Source organism: Lethenteron reissneri, chromosome 9 (genome assembly GCF_015708825.2).
Source record: "Lethenteron reissneri isolate LAM-NWPU_2019-01 chromosome 9, ASM1570882v1, whole genome shotgun sequence".
NCBI classification, from domain to species: domain Eukaryota; kingdom Metazoa; phylum Chordata; class Hyperoartia; order Petromyzontiformes; family Petromyzontidae; genus Lethenteron; species Lethenteron reissneri.
Genome location: NC_083787.1, coordinates 172,988 through 186,482, shown reverse-complemented (window position 1 = coordinate 186,482; position 13,495 = coordinate 172,988). Strand labels below are relative to the sequence as shown.

General features: G+C 50.8%; 1 protein-coding gene across 3 annotated transcripts in view; it reads right to left on the bottom strand.

The window, feature by feature from the left end:
• LOC133340379 (low-density lipoprotein receptor-related protein 2-like) overlaps nt 1–13,169 on the bottom strand; it is a 38,070-nt gene extending 24,901 nt beyond the window's left edge. For 2 of the 3 annotated variants that reach the window (XM_061548520.1, XM_061548521.1), the window contains exons 1-3: nt 12,982–13,168; nt 12,486–12,560; nt 1,980–2,204 (exon numbers count right to left, since the gene is read on the bottom strand). In XM_061548520.1, coding sequence (XP_061404504.1) covers nt 1,980–2,204; nt 12,486–12,543 — 283 coding nt within the window. In that variant the 5' untranslated portion in view covers nt 12,544–12,560; nt 12,982–13,168. Of the gene's footprint in view, nt 1–1,979; nt 2,205–12,485; nt 12,561–12,981 lie in introns of all 3 variants that reach the window. The other variant, XR_009754894.1, reaches the window with a different exon arrangement.
• Nucleotides 13,170–13,495: the final 326 nt, after the last annotated feature.

Sequence of the window (13,495 nt, the reverse complement as noted above, 5' to 3'; positions counted from 1 at the left end):
CAGTCCATCGACAACACCCAGCTACCTGGAAAGTTAAAGGCCTGGTGTCTGCAGTTTGGTCTCCTACCCCGGGTGTTGTGGCCCCTAGCAGTGTATGAGGTTCCAATCTCAACAGTGGAGAAGATGGAAAGAGGAGTCACGAGCTACTTAAAGAAGTGGCTCGGAGTTCCACGATGCCTTACCACCATAGGCCTCTATGGAGATGGTGTCCTCAAGCTGCCCCTCACCAGTCTAACGAGGAATTCAAGTGTGCAAAAACCAGGCTCCAGATGACACTGAATGAATCTCGAGACCCAGTGGTGAGCAACAACGCGCCGACCTTGGCAACTGGGCGCAAATGGAGGCCAGGAAAAGCAGTCCAGGAGGCAACAGCAGCCCTCAGACATGCTGACATTGGGGGTCATGTTCAGCAAGGGAGAGGAGGCTTTGGACTAACTAGCCGTGCTGCTTGGAGTAAGGCCACTGCACCAGAGCGGCGGAAGATGGTAGTGCAGGAAGTACGCCATCAGGAGGAGGCTGCAAGGTGGGCCAAGGCAGTCTCTCTTGCCAAACAGGGACAGTGGACTCGATGGGACAGTGTGGAGAAGAGGAAGATCAGCTGGAAGGATCTGTGGGCCATGGAAGCGAGGCGGTTGAGCTTTTCCATCAGAGCAACATATGACGTCCTTCCAACACCAGTTAATCTTCACCAATGGTATGGTGAAGATCCGGACTGTGCCCTCTGTTCCATGCCAGCCAACCTCAGGCACATTCTCACAGGGTGTAAAACAAGCCTCACCCAAGGACGCTACACTTGGCGTCACAACCAAGTCCTTAAAAACCTTGCATCCGCCCTGGAGGACAAGCGAACTGCCACCAACTCCCTACCACCCCCAGCAGCATCACACCCCTTACGGACGACCTTTGTCCGCGAAGGGGCTAAACCACCAAAGAGCGGCTCTACACCAATAGAGCGAGGCCAGCTGCGCTTGGCTCGCGACTGGAAAATGCTAGTTGACATTGGCCGGCAACTTGTGTTTCCTACGGAGATCGCAACCACCACCCTAAGACCTGACATGGTGCTCTGGTCCCGTTCGCTCAAGAAGGTCTTCATTATTGAGCTCACAGTACCCTGGGAGGACTCAGTAGATGAGGCTTATGAGCGAAAACATCTGCGCTATGCCGATCTAGCTGCCGAAGCACGGCATCATGGCTGGAACACAGAAGTCCGACCAGTGGAGGTGGGCTGCAGAGGTTTTGTGGCAACATCTACAACCAGACTGCTTAGAGACCTGGGAATTAAGGGCCAGAGCCAGCGTTCGGCAATCAGAGCTGTATCGGAGGCGGCAGAAGGCAGCAGTCAGTGGCTCTGGATGAAGAGGAAAGACCCCAGCTGGGCCCCAAAGTGAGAGGGCCAGGAGGTATGCAGTCAACAATGCTTGACTCAGGGAGGAGGACGCCCCTGCCATGCATAGTCCCATGGGATGTTGGCTATCAACAACAAGGCAACTCCTATGACTAATTGGGAATGGGACGCAAGCGTAAGATTGATCACCCTGTCGCTGGCCGCCTTTGGGGAGGGTGTATAGTATGAAAGGCCGAAACACCCTAGGACCCAAAGGTTCACTACTGACGATGCGCTCCCAAAATTTCACCAGGCTCACTGTTCATGAACTCTTGGAAGTGCTTGCACAAAGGATAATAACATCTCATCCTGTGTTCTTTGGAATCTGAATACATCACAAGATGCACATTCCAATAACACACATCTGAAATGCAATTGGACCCCAGGTTACTGTAAACTCTTGCCTCATGCCATCGAAAGTGCAAACCTTAAAGAGTCCCATGGTGTCATGTACACTAAGGTGACAACCCAAACCCCGATTTTCATGTCGCAATTTTAAATGTACATTGTGTACTCGAGGTATATTGTTCAAATGTTGTTCCAGTTAGTGAAAACATTCATGAAAAAGTTTATAAAAATAACATCATGCACTCACTGCAGCTAGTCTCATCCGAATAATCGCCACAGTCATTGACTCCATCACAGAAGAACTTTACTGCCATGCAGCTCCCATTATTACAACGTTTCTGGTCTGGGTGGCACTGACAGTTCAGAGGTTCGTCGCTGCGATCAATGCAGTCAGCCTCTCCATTGCAGTAAAACCAAGCAGGCATGCACTGCTGTCCATTCGCACACTGGAATTCACTGTCTGTGCAGTTTCCTTTGGAGGGCATATACGAAGAAAAACATCACAGAAGGGCATGTAATGCAGCAAGTAAGTCACCAAGATGCAAGTGTATCATTTGCACAACAATCATACTTGTGTAGTGGTAATTATGGAGATAGTCTTCTTCTGGAGGCAACACATTTATTTAACAGTAACAACTATAACACGAGATCCCTAGCACAAAGGGGTATCGGCCCCTCCACCCGATACCCTAGGGAGGTGTAGCCTTCGGGCTAGCGTGTCCTACTCACTGGGACCACTTCCTCTATATATCAGCCCTCTGGCTAGGGGGGCCTAGGGGAGGCTAGCTGACCCGACCCAGCCAAGGTCCTCGGGTTCTGGCCACCGGCCCACTCGGTCCCGGCCCTTAGAAGGACGTCGGGTCCTGGGGGTTCCCAGGGTCCGACCATTGGCCCACTCAGTCCCGGCCCTTAGATGGACGGCGGGTTCGGGGGTTCCCAGGGTCCTATTCTAAGCTGGCTTTTCGGGTCTTCAGCTTGACGACGACTGGCAAACCGTTCAGGTCCCAGGGTCACTCCGCCCCTGGCCACGCCTACTCTCTGGAACCTTTTAGAGAGACCTGGATTATTGCGTAATCTCCCAACCCCCACTGGGGGCCTGGGGTGTATACCTCCGGTTCCCAACCGCCCTCTGGGTTCCCTGGCCTAACGGCATTACTTGATACAGGCCGTACTCGCCGTTGCCCTCTGTTGACCCTTGGCTGAAGCTACACCAGGCAAGTAGTGGTAATCGCATTTAATGCCCACAATACCCACTACATTACCCCCCCCCCCCCCTCTTAGCACTCAGCCGTCTCGGCTGCCAGCTTCCCCTCTTATTATTATTTTTTAAGAACATCGAACACAACAATAAGTACGTGTGCCTCAATGCAACAATAACAACAATAAAAACCCATATAAATACCCCAGCCCACCTGTACATGTGTACATTATTTACAAATATACATGGGAGTACGATGGTGCATGCTCGACCCCCTCACACCCCATGGTACGCGCACAATGATTGACCGCGACAACGCGACCGACCGTCAGCAAAATCAAGGTGACAATGTCAATCCGACGGAAGGGGAAGTGTGTGTGGCGTGGGCATGTGGAGAATCACGAAAACCGAGGGTCTTGGATCGGGTCCGCGTAGCAGGACCATCGTACGAGCCGCAAGGTCTCTGTGGCGGCTCGGCGGCAATTGGTTCCAAGTGGGGAACAGCCTGCAGGGGTGGGTCAGGAGAGGCCAGCCCTGTCAGGGCCCCATCAGGCAGGGTAGGTGGGCGCTCGGTGTCGGGGGCAGCCGACACTGGTGGCCATGAAGGCCTCAATCCCGCGGCATCTGAGGGTGGGACAAGACGGCTCGTCTCAGGGTTAGGTTCCACAGGTGTACACCCCAGCACGTCCAACACATCACACATATGGCCCCTGCGATGTGAAGATGAGGTGAAAGTGAGCGGAGCGACGTAGGGTTTCAGGCACGGCGGATGTACATGCCAAGACCTTTTACCCCATTGAACCTTTACACACTGGGGGCGGACGACTCGGACAACCTCGACCGGCCCCCTCCAGGGTTTAAGCAATTTCGGGGATGTTGCCAAGGGAACCTGGGGGAGTGTAGCCCAGCCCGGTCTCCTTCCGCCCACATGTGCTCGGATACACGGTGGCCATGCAGCTTCTCGTTAGTCAATTGTCTTGCCTCGGAATTTTCCCTGGCGGCCTCCCGTGCCTCGGTCAGTTTTTTAGTATTGAACCGGATGTGGTCCAACAACTTGGATTTGGAGGCTAGTAGTGTGACGCGTAGCTGCACGTCTGCCGGGGGGTTGACATCGCGGCCATACATGAGGTAGAATAGCGAGTACCCAGTCGCCGCATGGGGCGCCATCCTGTAAGCTGCCAGGACCCTGGGGATGTGAAGATCCCAATCCAGTTGTGGCTCATCAACCTGGTGGCACAGCATTGAGGTGAGCGTTCGATGGAGACGCTCAACCATCCGGTCAGTTTGTGGGTAGTACGGGGAAGTGCGCACCTTTTGCGTACCCAGGAGGCGACACACATCCTTCAATAGAGTGGATGGGAAATTATTTCCCTGGTTGGTCAGCAGCCGTTCCGGAGCACCCTTGTCCAGGACATAGCCCTGGAGAAAGGCCTCGGCAATGGCTGCTGCCGACTGGTTGGGGAGTGGCCAGGCCGTGAAATATTCCACCCCAACCAGTAGGTACTTTTACCTCGGAAGGTGGCTGAAAAGGGCCCAAGAATGTCCAGCGCCACAAATTCGTTGATGCGGGACACATGAATGGACTGTAAGGGTGGGCACGATGGCCTCACCGGTGGCTTCTGCCTGGCACACTGGGTGCAGCTCATGAGCAAGTCAGCAACATCCTACGCCATACCTGGCAAATAGAAATCGAGCTGCAGCATGGTGAGCGTTTTGTGGACTCCCAGGTGCAAGAGGCGCTCATAAGCAGCCCAAACGGCCTTTCCGCGCACAACAATCTTATACCGGCGAGAGCTACCATCCCAGGCCATCAACAGCCCATCGTGCAGAATGACGGGCGCGAACTCTTCGCTACCCTTTACATCCCGGAGTCACTCAGTGCAGCGGCGTAACTTAAGGAGGGAGGCATCCTCCATTTGGAGGCACCCCCAGGCCGCGAGGCATAAATCGAGCAACGCATCTCTAGCGGATGGCCCGTTCGGCTCCTCAGAGGAGCCACCCCCAGGCACTGCCACCTCAGCTGCAGCAGCGAGTGGCGTGGGGTTCGTAGGAACAATGGGCAGCTTGCATCGGCCAGAACCTGAAAAACATGCACACCTGTCGCCAGTGGGAAGCCGCGACAAGGCGTCGGCATTCGAGTGTTTAGTTCCTTTCTGATAGGTTACTGTAAACGAGTCGTCCTGCAGGACCTCGAGCCAGCGGCACAATTGGCTGGATGGTTGGTCAATCAATCTAGATTTGAAGTTTTCGTGACTGCAGGGATCCATACTCTTTGGTTCTTTCGGTAAAGTCACGTAGGTATAAAATAAAATATATTAAATCACGACGTTTTCTTGCTGTGGTTGTCCCACCTGATGACGGACGCTTGTGTTGCGCCCGAAACGTTGTGATTTAATTTATTTTATACCTACATGACTTTACCGAATAAACCAAAGAGGTTGATAAATCCTCAAGGCATATTGTAACGCTGAATGGTCGAAACGTACGGTAAAATGCCTACCGTATAAATACGGCCGGTATTGCTGGATAAAGAATACAATGGCCAGCAGCTCATGGCGAGTTACACAGTAGCGTTGCTCTGCTGGGGATAAAACCCTGCTGCCATAAGCGACAACCCTTTCGACCCTGTCGATCACCTGAGACAGCACACCGCCGATGCCAGTATTACTGGCATCCATGTCATGAATAAACGGATGTGCGAAGTCAGGGTAGCACAGGGGAGGGGCATTCACAAGGGCATCCCGCAGTGCTTTAAACGTGGCCTCCTCCTCCTGTCCCCAATGGAACTTTTGCCCCTTTGCCATCAGGGCATGAAGGCGTTTAGCTATTGACGCAAATCCCGCAACAAATCGTCGATAGTATGAAGTGAAGCCAATGAAGCTTCTAACTTCTTCCACAGAAGTGGGAGTTGGCCATGTACGCATGCAGCTCGTTGTCTCAGGGTCAGTTGCGTGATGAAGGCATCAAGGACGGCTGAAAGAGCGCGGAGTCCCTCTTCCTCCGTCCACTCCGCCATGTCGCAGTTGGAGAGGAATGTTCGTTCAAACACCGCCCAATCCCCACCTGCAGCGCAGAATGTCTTGAGGACAGGCAAGCGCTGCTGGAAAGGAGACACACGTCCCTCGTTCAGTCTAGTCACGCTGGATTTCACGGGATCCGCGGCATCGGCACTGCCCACAATGGCGGTGTCCAGCGCTGCTCGCGTTGCTGATGACGTGGTGATGTCCAATTTCTGTGGGCCGAGAGCAAAAGTGACGTTCCCGCGATGCACGTGGCTTCCGGCGAAAGCGCGCCCATGGGCGGAAGTGACGTCATTTTCGTGACGCACTTGTCCTCCGGCGGAAGTGCCATCGTCTTGGGCGGGAGATTCAAAATTTTTGGCGGGAGTTGAAGAGCCGATGGCGGGAATGGCCGCCGCTTGCAGGTCCGCTCCCCCCTCTTCCACCGTCGGCTCCCCTCAATGGATTTCTTCGATGATCGAAGCAGCGGCGTGCAGGAGGTCGGCGAGGCGGGAGTGCACCACACGAAGCGCTCTCCCCGAAGGTGGCGGCCGCACGGGCGCCTGTGCAGGCTGCATGTCGGGCCGTTGGGGCGGTCTCTTCATTGTTTGGTGGTGTTGTTGCCCCTGGAGCGAGTGCAGCACCGTCGTCGCTACACCAGGTAAGTAGTGGTAACCGCGTGTAATGCACACAATACCCACTACAATTGCACAACAATCATACTCTATATTTTTTGGGTCTTTCGGTAAAGTCACAGAGATGGTTCAAAGAAAAGACCCCAAGAATATTAATTATTGCAGTCACGAAAGCTTTAAGTCAAGAATCATACTCTATTTTAAAAAAAAATATGCTCGCCTGCTGACCATGCACCGCCCAACATGTGGAGGGGAATGGGGTCCGCAGGTAGCCAGCATGTGGGTGAGGGCTCGGAGTGGGGGACGGGCACCTAGGGGAACTGTAGGTGGGGGGTACATGGTAAAGGGGTGTGTGGGGGGGCCATGGGGGTTGTCACACACGAGAGGGGGAAACCCAGAGGTGGGCAGGTGGGGCTGTTGGGAGTGCAAGAGGACCACTGTTCAACAATGGGTACTTTAACTTTATTATTTTTAAAAGTTTTCTGGCTGGCTGGAGGGAAGGACAGTTATTAAAAAATTATTTAAAACATTTTTTTAAAAATAAAACTATCAAGTATTTTTTATTTCACCAGATCCGGCCCTTTGAGCTATATATATATTTTCTAGAAGCGACCTGGCCATAAATGATAGCGCAATGAAGTGGCTTATCATGTGGAAATGTATAGCTGCCAAATACTTTACATGCATCTTTGTAAATGTGGAGGTAACAATTGGAGGACCCGAAGAAAAATAAACACGACCAGCGCTCCGCTTCTCGTGGGATCCTCGGATACCGCCACAGGGCCACCACCATCTCTACCTCATCCTCCTCTGCCGGCAGCGCGTGTCTGGTTGGGGGCCGTGGCAGCCCCTCGACGTCGCCGTGATTCCCAGCGACGTGTGCCACACTTCGCGCGGGTCCCACCATTTATTTATGGGCACAGAGCGAGGTGCGGGCTTTCTCCTCCACCACCATCACTCCCACCTTCTCTGCCATGGCAAGGAGCCGCTCCACCACTAACGAGTCCAGGCACGGCTCATTGAGCCGCTGGAATGCGGCTTCTGCCAGCGTCAACAATTCTGTCTGGAAAACCAAGAATGATTCGGACGCTTCCTGCTGGCGGTTTTTAAACTTTTGGCACCCCCCGGATTGAGGGTCGAACACCTCTGCCACCTCCTTGTAGACCCCCAGCAGGGATCCTCTTTTTGCAGGCGGAATCCGGTCGAACACCGCCAGTGCGAGGTCGTCCAACACAGTGGGCAGTATTGTCAGGGCTTGTTCCTCCGTCCACTTCAGTGCCCAGGCAGCCGTCTCGAACCGGCGGACAAAAGCGCGCCAGTCTCCTGACCTGGACGTGAACCTCTGTATCATGCCCAGCAGGCGGCTCCATCCTGGTCCTCCCTCCGCGGGCTACCTCGGCTGAGTTTCGGGCCGAGTTTCGGGCTGAATCTCGCTTCCGCCCTGTGCTCTCCGCTCCGGTTGTTCACGTCCCTCGGTTGCTGCTGCTGTCGGCGGATATTGGGAGGACAGGTCAGGGTTTTCTCCCGGAATCCCGCACGGGACGCATAGTCGGCTGTGTTGCTGGTGCTGCACCTTCCCCTGATAGCTCCTGCAGAGTGACGGGTCTGGAAGGCTGACAGTTGGTTCCCGTCCCCTCGCTGGGGAGGTGACGCGACTGAAGTTCCCCCCACTCGTTCGACCTCAGGACTCAAACGAGTCGGGGGAACAGCCGGCAAAGCAGCGTGGTTACTGCCTCCAGCAGCTGATCCATCCTCCGATCTCTGGAGGATGATTTGCGGCAGCTGCACTGGGTCTGCACCGCTGGGTTGGTGGAGGAAGGTGCCCATACTGGGCGAGCAGCTGCCTCGGATCCCGCCAATAAGCCAGGGGATGAATCCCGAGCAATTCTCATCCCGGGCACAAAGAGCGTCTTCTGGCTGAGTGTCCCCCCTTGGGATCTTGCGTCAGCTGAGGCGAGGCATCCCACTGCTGCCACCAGATGAAGAGGAGTCGGAGACTGGTTAAGCACTTATTTATTCTTCAAAGCACAGCTACACTTGTTCCTCAAAACCAATCTCGAACACCCATTTCACTGCCCCTTTTCAACCCTCTATCTCTGCCCCACTTGCTAATCCCATCTATATCCGCCCCCCTTTCGAATCCTCATCTCTGTCTCTTGCGCCGTGTGCGTGTGACGTCAGTGCCCTTTAACCTTTCATCCTCGTCTCGTGTATTCCCGTGCAAATGATTGGTGTGTGCTATGTTGAGTGCGGAGATTGCGTGGCTGTGTGGTGCGAGTGTGTGAGGATGGCTCGGACATCCCCTACATATGGACAAGGATTGACCATAGGCAAAGCCATCATTGTCATCTCTACAAGGTCATACAAAATTAGGTAAACAGGCTTTTCAATTTCAATTTAAAGCTTTCGTGACTGCAGGGATTCATCTTCTTGGTTCTTTCGGTAAAGTCACATAGAAGGGAAGTAATAAAATAATAAAAATAAAACATAATAAAATCAAATAATTCTCACGACGTTTCGGCTACAACGCAAGCAGCCGTCTTCAGGTGAAGAATGAGACACTGCCAAGCTAGGAGCTTATATATAAGCTGAGTTGGAGGTGGAAGAAAAAGAGAGCCTTAACAAAAGAATGTGCATATCAATAGGAATTTAGCATATTCATGGGAAAATGTGTAGGAGGTGGGCGGGGGGGTTTTCAAAGTCATATTATGCCCATGCATTATGCAGGATCAGCAGCACCAAAGGGAGGGGGGGTAGCATTAACAAAGGGAGGGCATGTTAATAATATGTAGAAGCAATGAAACATGTGAAATGGAGAACGGTGGCAGGAGACCCGCAGCGGAGCAAATAATGCATTCCCTGTGGAGAACACAAGATACACAGTTAATGCCAGTGAGTGGACTGCGGTCTGAAAGTCACCATAAACGTGAACAACAATCAGTTAAGATCCGAAGTGGTTTATTACGTCCTTCCAATGATTGCTGAGCCAGAATCCATCTTCTCGGTTGAAATTGTCTCTGTGTTTGTATATGTGGATCGCCTCATGAACGAATCTCTCATGGTAGCCAGATGGCTTGCAGAGAACCTCTGTCTTGGAGAAGTCAATGTCATGTGAGCCCACTGAATTGTAACAGTGATCTGCCACGGCTGAGGTGTTTGTCCTACCGTGTTTCAGGTCTGCTTTATGTTCACGGATGCGATCCGAGACATGTCGTTTGGTTTCTCCAATGTAACTGCTACCACAGAGGCAACTTAGTTTGTAGACGCCAGGGTACTGTATCTCTGGAACCACGTCTTTTACAGACGGGACCAGATCACGGATTTTATGTACTGTGTTGAATCGTACCTGAATCTTGTGTTTAATCAGGATTTAGGAGATCTTTTTTGTAACCCCAGCAATGTAGGGTAAGGTGATAGTTTTGAAAGGCTCCTCAGCAGGATCCTTCTTGACGGTTGGAGTGATGACCTTGCGGATTGTGTAGTCAGAGTAACCATTAGCCTTAAGAGCTTGGCGCACGTGTTTGAGTTCACTGGCAATGTGTTCCTGGTCGGAGATGCATTGGGCTCTATGGTATAGAGTCTTGATGAGGGAGTTCTTCTGGGATGGATGGTGGTGGGAATCCGGTTTTAGGTAGGCATCCGTATGGGTGGCTTTCCTGTAGACAGAATGGCTCATTGAACCATCAGGTCTCCTTTTAATTAGGACATCCAAAAAGGGTAGCTTGCCATCTTTTTCGACTTCCATGGTGAATCTGAAGGCTGGGTGTATGGAATTGATGTGGTCGAGAAATTGGTCTAGAGCAGGCCGGCCATGTGGCCAGATGACAAAAGTGTCATCTATGTACCTCTTCCATAAGTTCGGGTGTAGAGTGGCAGTCTGGATGGCGTCAGTCTCAAATTTCTCCATGAAAATGTTGGCTACAACCGGAGATAGGGGGGAGCCCATTGGGGTGCCCTCAGTTTGCTTGTAGAAGGTTCCATTCCAGGTGAAGTATGTATTGGTTAAGCAGTGTCTCACCAGGGGGGGTACCCCAGTATTCAGTCCTTGATGAACCAAGTCTTCAATGATTGCGATGGTGTCAGGCACAGGAACCTTGGTGAACAAGAAAACCACATCAAAACTGACAAGCAGGTCGTCTGGGGACAGGGAAATCCCCTTGATTGTCGATACCAGGTCAGTAGAGTTTAGTACCGCAGAGGTGGTTTTTCCAGTGAAAGGCCGTAGGATTTCAGACAAAAAACGAGCCAGTTTGTAAGTGGGGGAGTTGATAGTAGAGACAATGGGACGAAGAGGTGTATCTTCTTTATGTATCTTTGGCAAGCCGTACAATCTTGGTGGCCTGGCTGCAGAATGTTTCAACGAGAACTGTTTGGTCTGATCAATTAATGCGGTTGAAGCAGAAATGATTTTGTTGGTTTTGGAGACGAGGCTGTTGGTGGGGTCTCTTTATTTTTGTATAGATGCCATCGTTGAGTAGTTCTTGGATTTTGGTGTTGTATTCTGTTTTGTCCATGATGACAGTGGCATTGCCTTTGTCGGCTGAGAGCATGACAATGTCATCCCTCTTTTTTAATTGAGCTAATTCAAAACGCTCATCTTTGCTGATGTTACTAGCTGGCATCTTAGCGTTTTTGAGGGTTGCAGAGATTTCAGATCTTGCTACGTCTGCAGCGATGTGACTCAGGCCCTTGAGACCGCAGTCCACTCACTGGCATTAACTGTGTATCTTGTGTTCTCCACAGGGAATGCATTATTTGCTCCGCTGCGGGTCTCCTGCCACCGTTCTCCCATTCACATGTTTCATTGCTTCTACATATTATTAACATGCCCTCCCTTTGTTAATGCTACCCCCCCTCCCTTTGGTGCTGCTGATCCTGCATAATGCATGGGCATAATATGACTTTGAAAACCCCCCCGTCCACCTCCTACGCATTTTCCCATGAATATGCTAAATTCCTCTTGATATGCACATTCTTTTGTTAAGGCTCTCTTCTTCTTCCACCTCCAACTCAGCTTATATATAAGCTCCTAGCTTGGCAGTGTCTCATTCTTCACCTGAAGACGGCTGCTTGCGTTGTAGCCGAAACGTCGTGAGAATTATTTTATTATGTTTTATTTTTATTATTTTATTACTTCCCTTCTACGTGACTTTACCGAAAGAACCAAGAAGAAGGCTTTTCAATGTACACACATTAATTTGCACTCGAAAGTACAACATACATTATTTTGACCCCATGAATTAATCAATTTGATTTGCGGAATGAAAGTGGGTGGCTTGCATGAAGATAATTAAACATATAGAAGGGATGCCACTCACTTTATTCAGCACATCAAATGTGATTCATTCTAGGGTCAAAATAATGTATGAACTGTTGTAATTACTCAATATTAATGACTTCAACCATCTCGATAAGAGTTACACCTATTTAGGCCAGAATGCCATACAAGGAGCTGGTGTGGCAAGTACTATGACTGACAATCTTTGTCTTCCCGATGCTGATGTTCACATACCCCACCAGGTACACTCATTTAAGACTGAGTCGAAGTAGGGGGGCCCAGGACTAGTTCTGACATCACTTGCCGCTGATATTAACTGTAACTGGGAATTCACTGCGCAAACCACTGTGCCACTGCTACCCACATATGCACACAAAAGACTACGATCCCCCGTTCAACTGTTAGGGCAAAAGCTGCTAGTGAACACTTATGAATGCCGGTACGGCCCACGAGGGGGTGGATGGCCAGCACCACACTCGATGGCCTTTGTCTCCCCAGTGGCGATGTTTACTACACCGCACCAAGTACTCATTTGAGGCTGAGTCGACCGAGGGAAGGCCCATGGCCAGTTCCGATATAATCGTCACTGGAATTGGCCGTGAGTGGGAATGGATAAAAAATAAATCCATGAAATGGTTCTTACCTTGTACTCCTGTAACCACCATCAGGATGCTCAGCCAAAGAAAAGGTTTCTTATCCATTGTCAGTCACAGTGTTACTAGAATAACACAATAGAGACAATGTATTCACACCGGCAAGAAATATAACTCACTTCACTTACAACATTTTCATCATCAGCAGCCTGTTTATATTCACTGCTGAACAAAGGCGCCCATCACGTTGGTCCTGCGATGCCACGGACCATCTTGATTCTGCGCTGATTTTGTCACTCCATCCCCACGGTGGTCACTCTCGGACGTGTTCTCTTTCCTTTGGCTGACATTGTCACCAGCTTCATATATCTGGTATCATCCGTCTAGCAGTGTCCAACCCAAGGCCACTTTGTTTTCATAAAGATGAACATGATGCACAGAATCATAATGAGATAACAATTAGCTGCACTATGCGTAGACACGAATGCACATCTCAAAGTACACACCTTAAGGGAAACGTGAATATAATAATAAAAACGGGCTAACCTGTTTGTAGAATGTACCTCATCAAATGTAATGTATAGCTCGTCCTCAGACACCGTACTACCACAACCAAGCACAGGCTAGAGACAACTAAAGCTGTCCTCGAAGAAAAACCTGTTAGCACTGTAACCAAATTTCAAAAGATGTAAAATAAATGCAAATTTTTCAACATGCCAACTACTCTTGCGAGAAGTATGCGTGGGTGGGATGGGGAGACGCGTGCTCGCGTGTGAGTTTGAGAGGGCGATACTGTAGAGCAAGGCTCGCAGTGCAGGGGTGGAGAGGCTGTGTGTATACTGTACTCATTGTCTCACACCCACACTAAAGTAAATGCGGAACAGGGCCCACTGGCGGATACAATCACGGCCGAAACGTTGCACGTAAAAGCAATAGCTCGCCCTGCTAAAAACATTCAGCCTGGTCAACATTTAGATGTAGCCAGTCATTTCGTGAAACGAATTGATATTATATAAACTTTCATTACATCAGTCTAACAATATTGGAAATCATATGCACT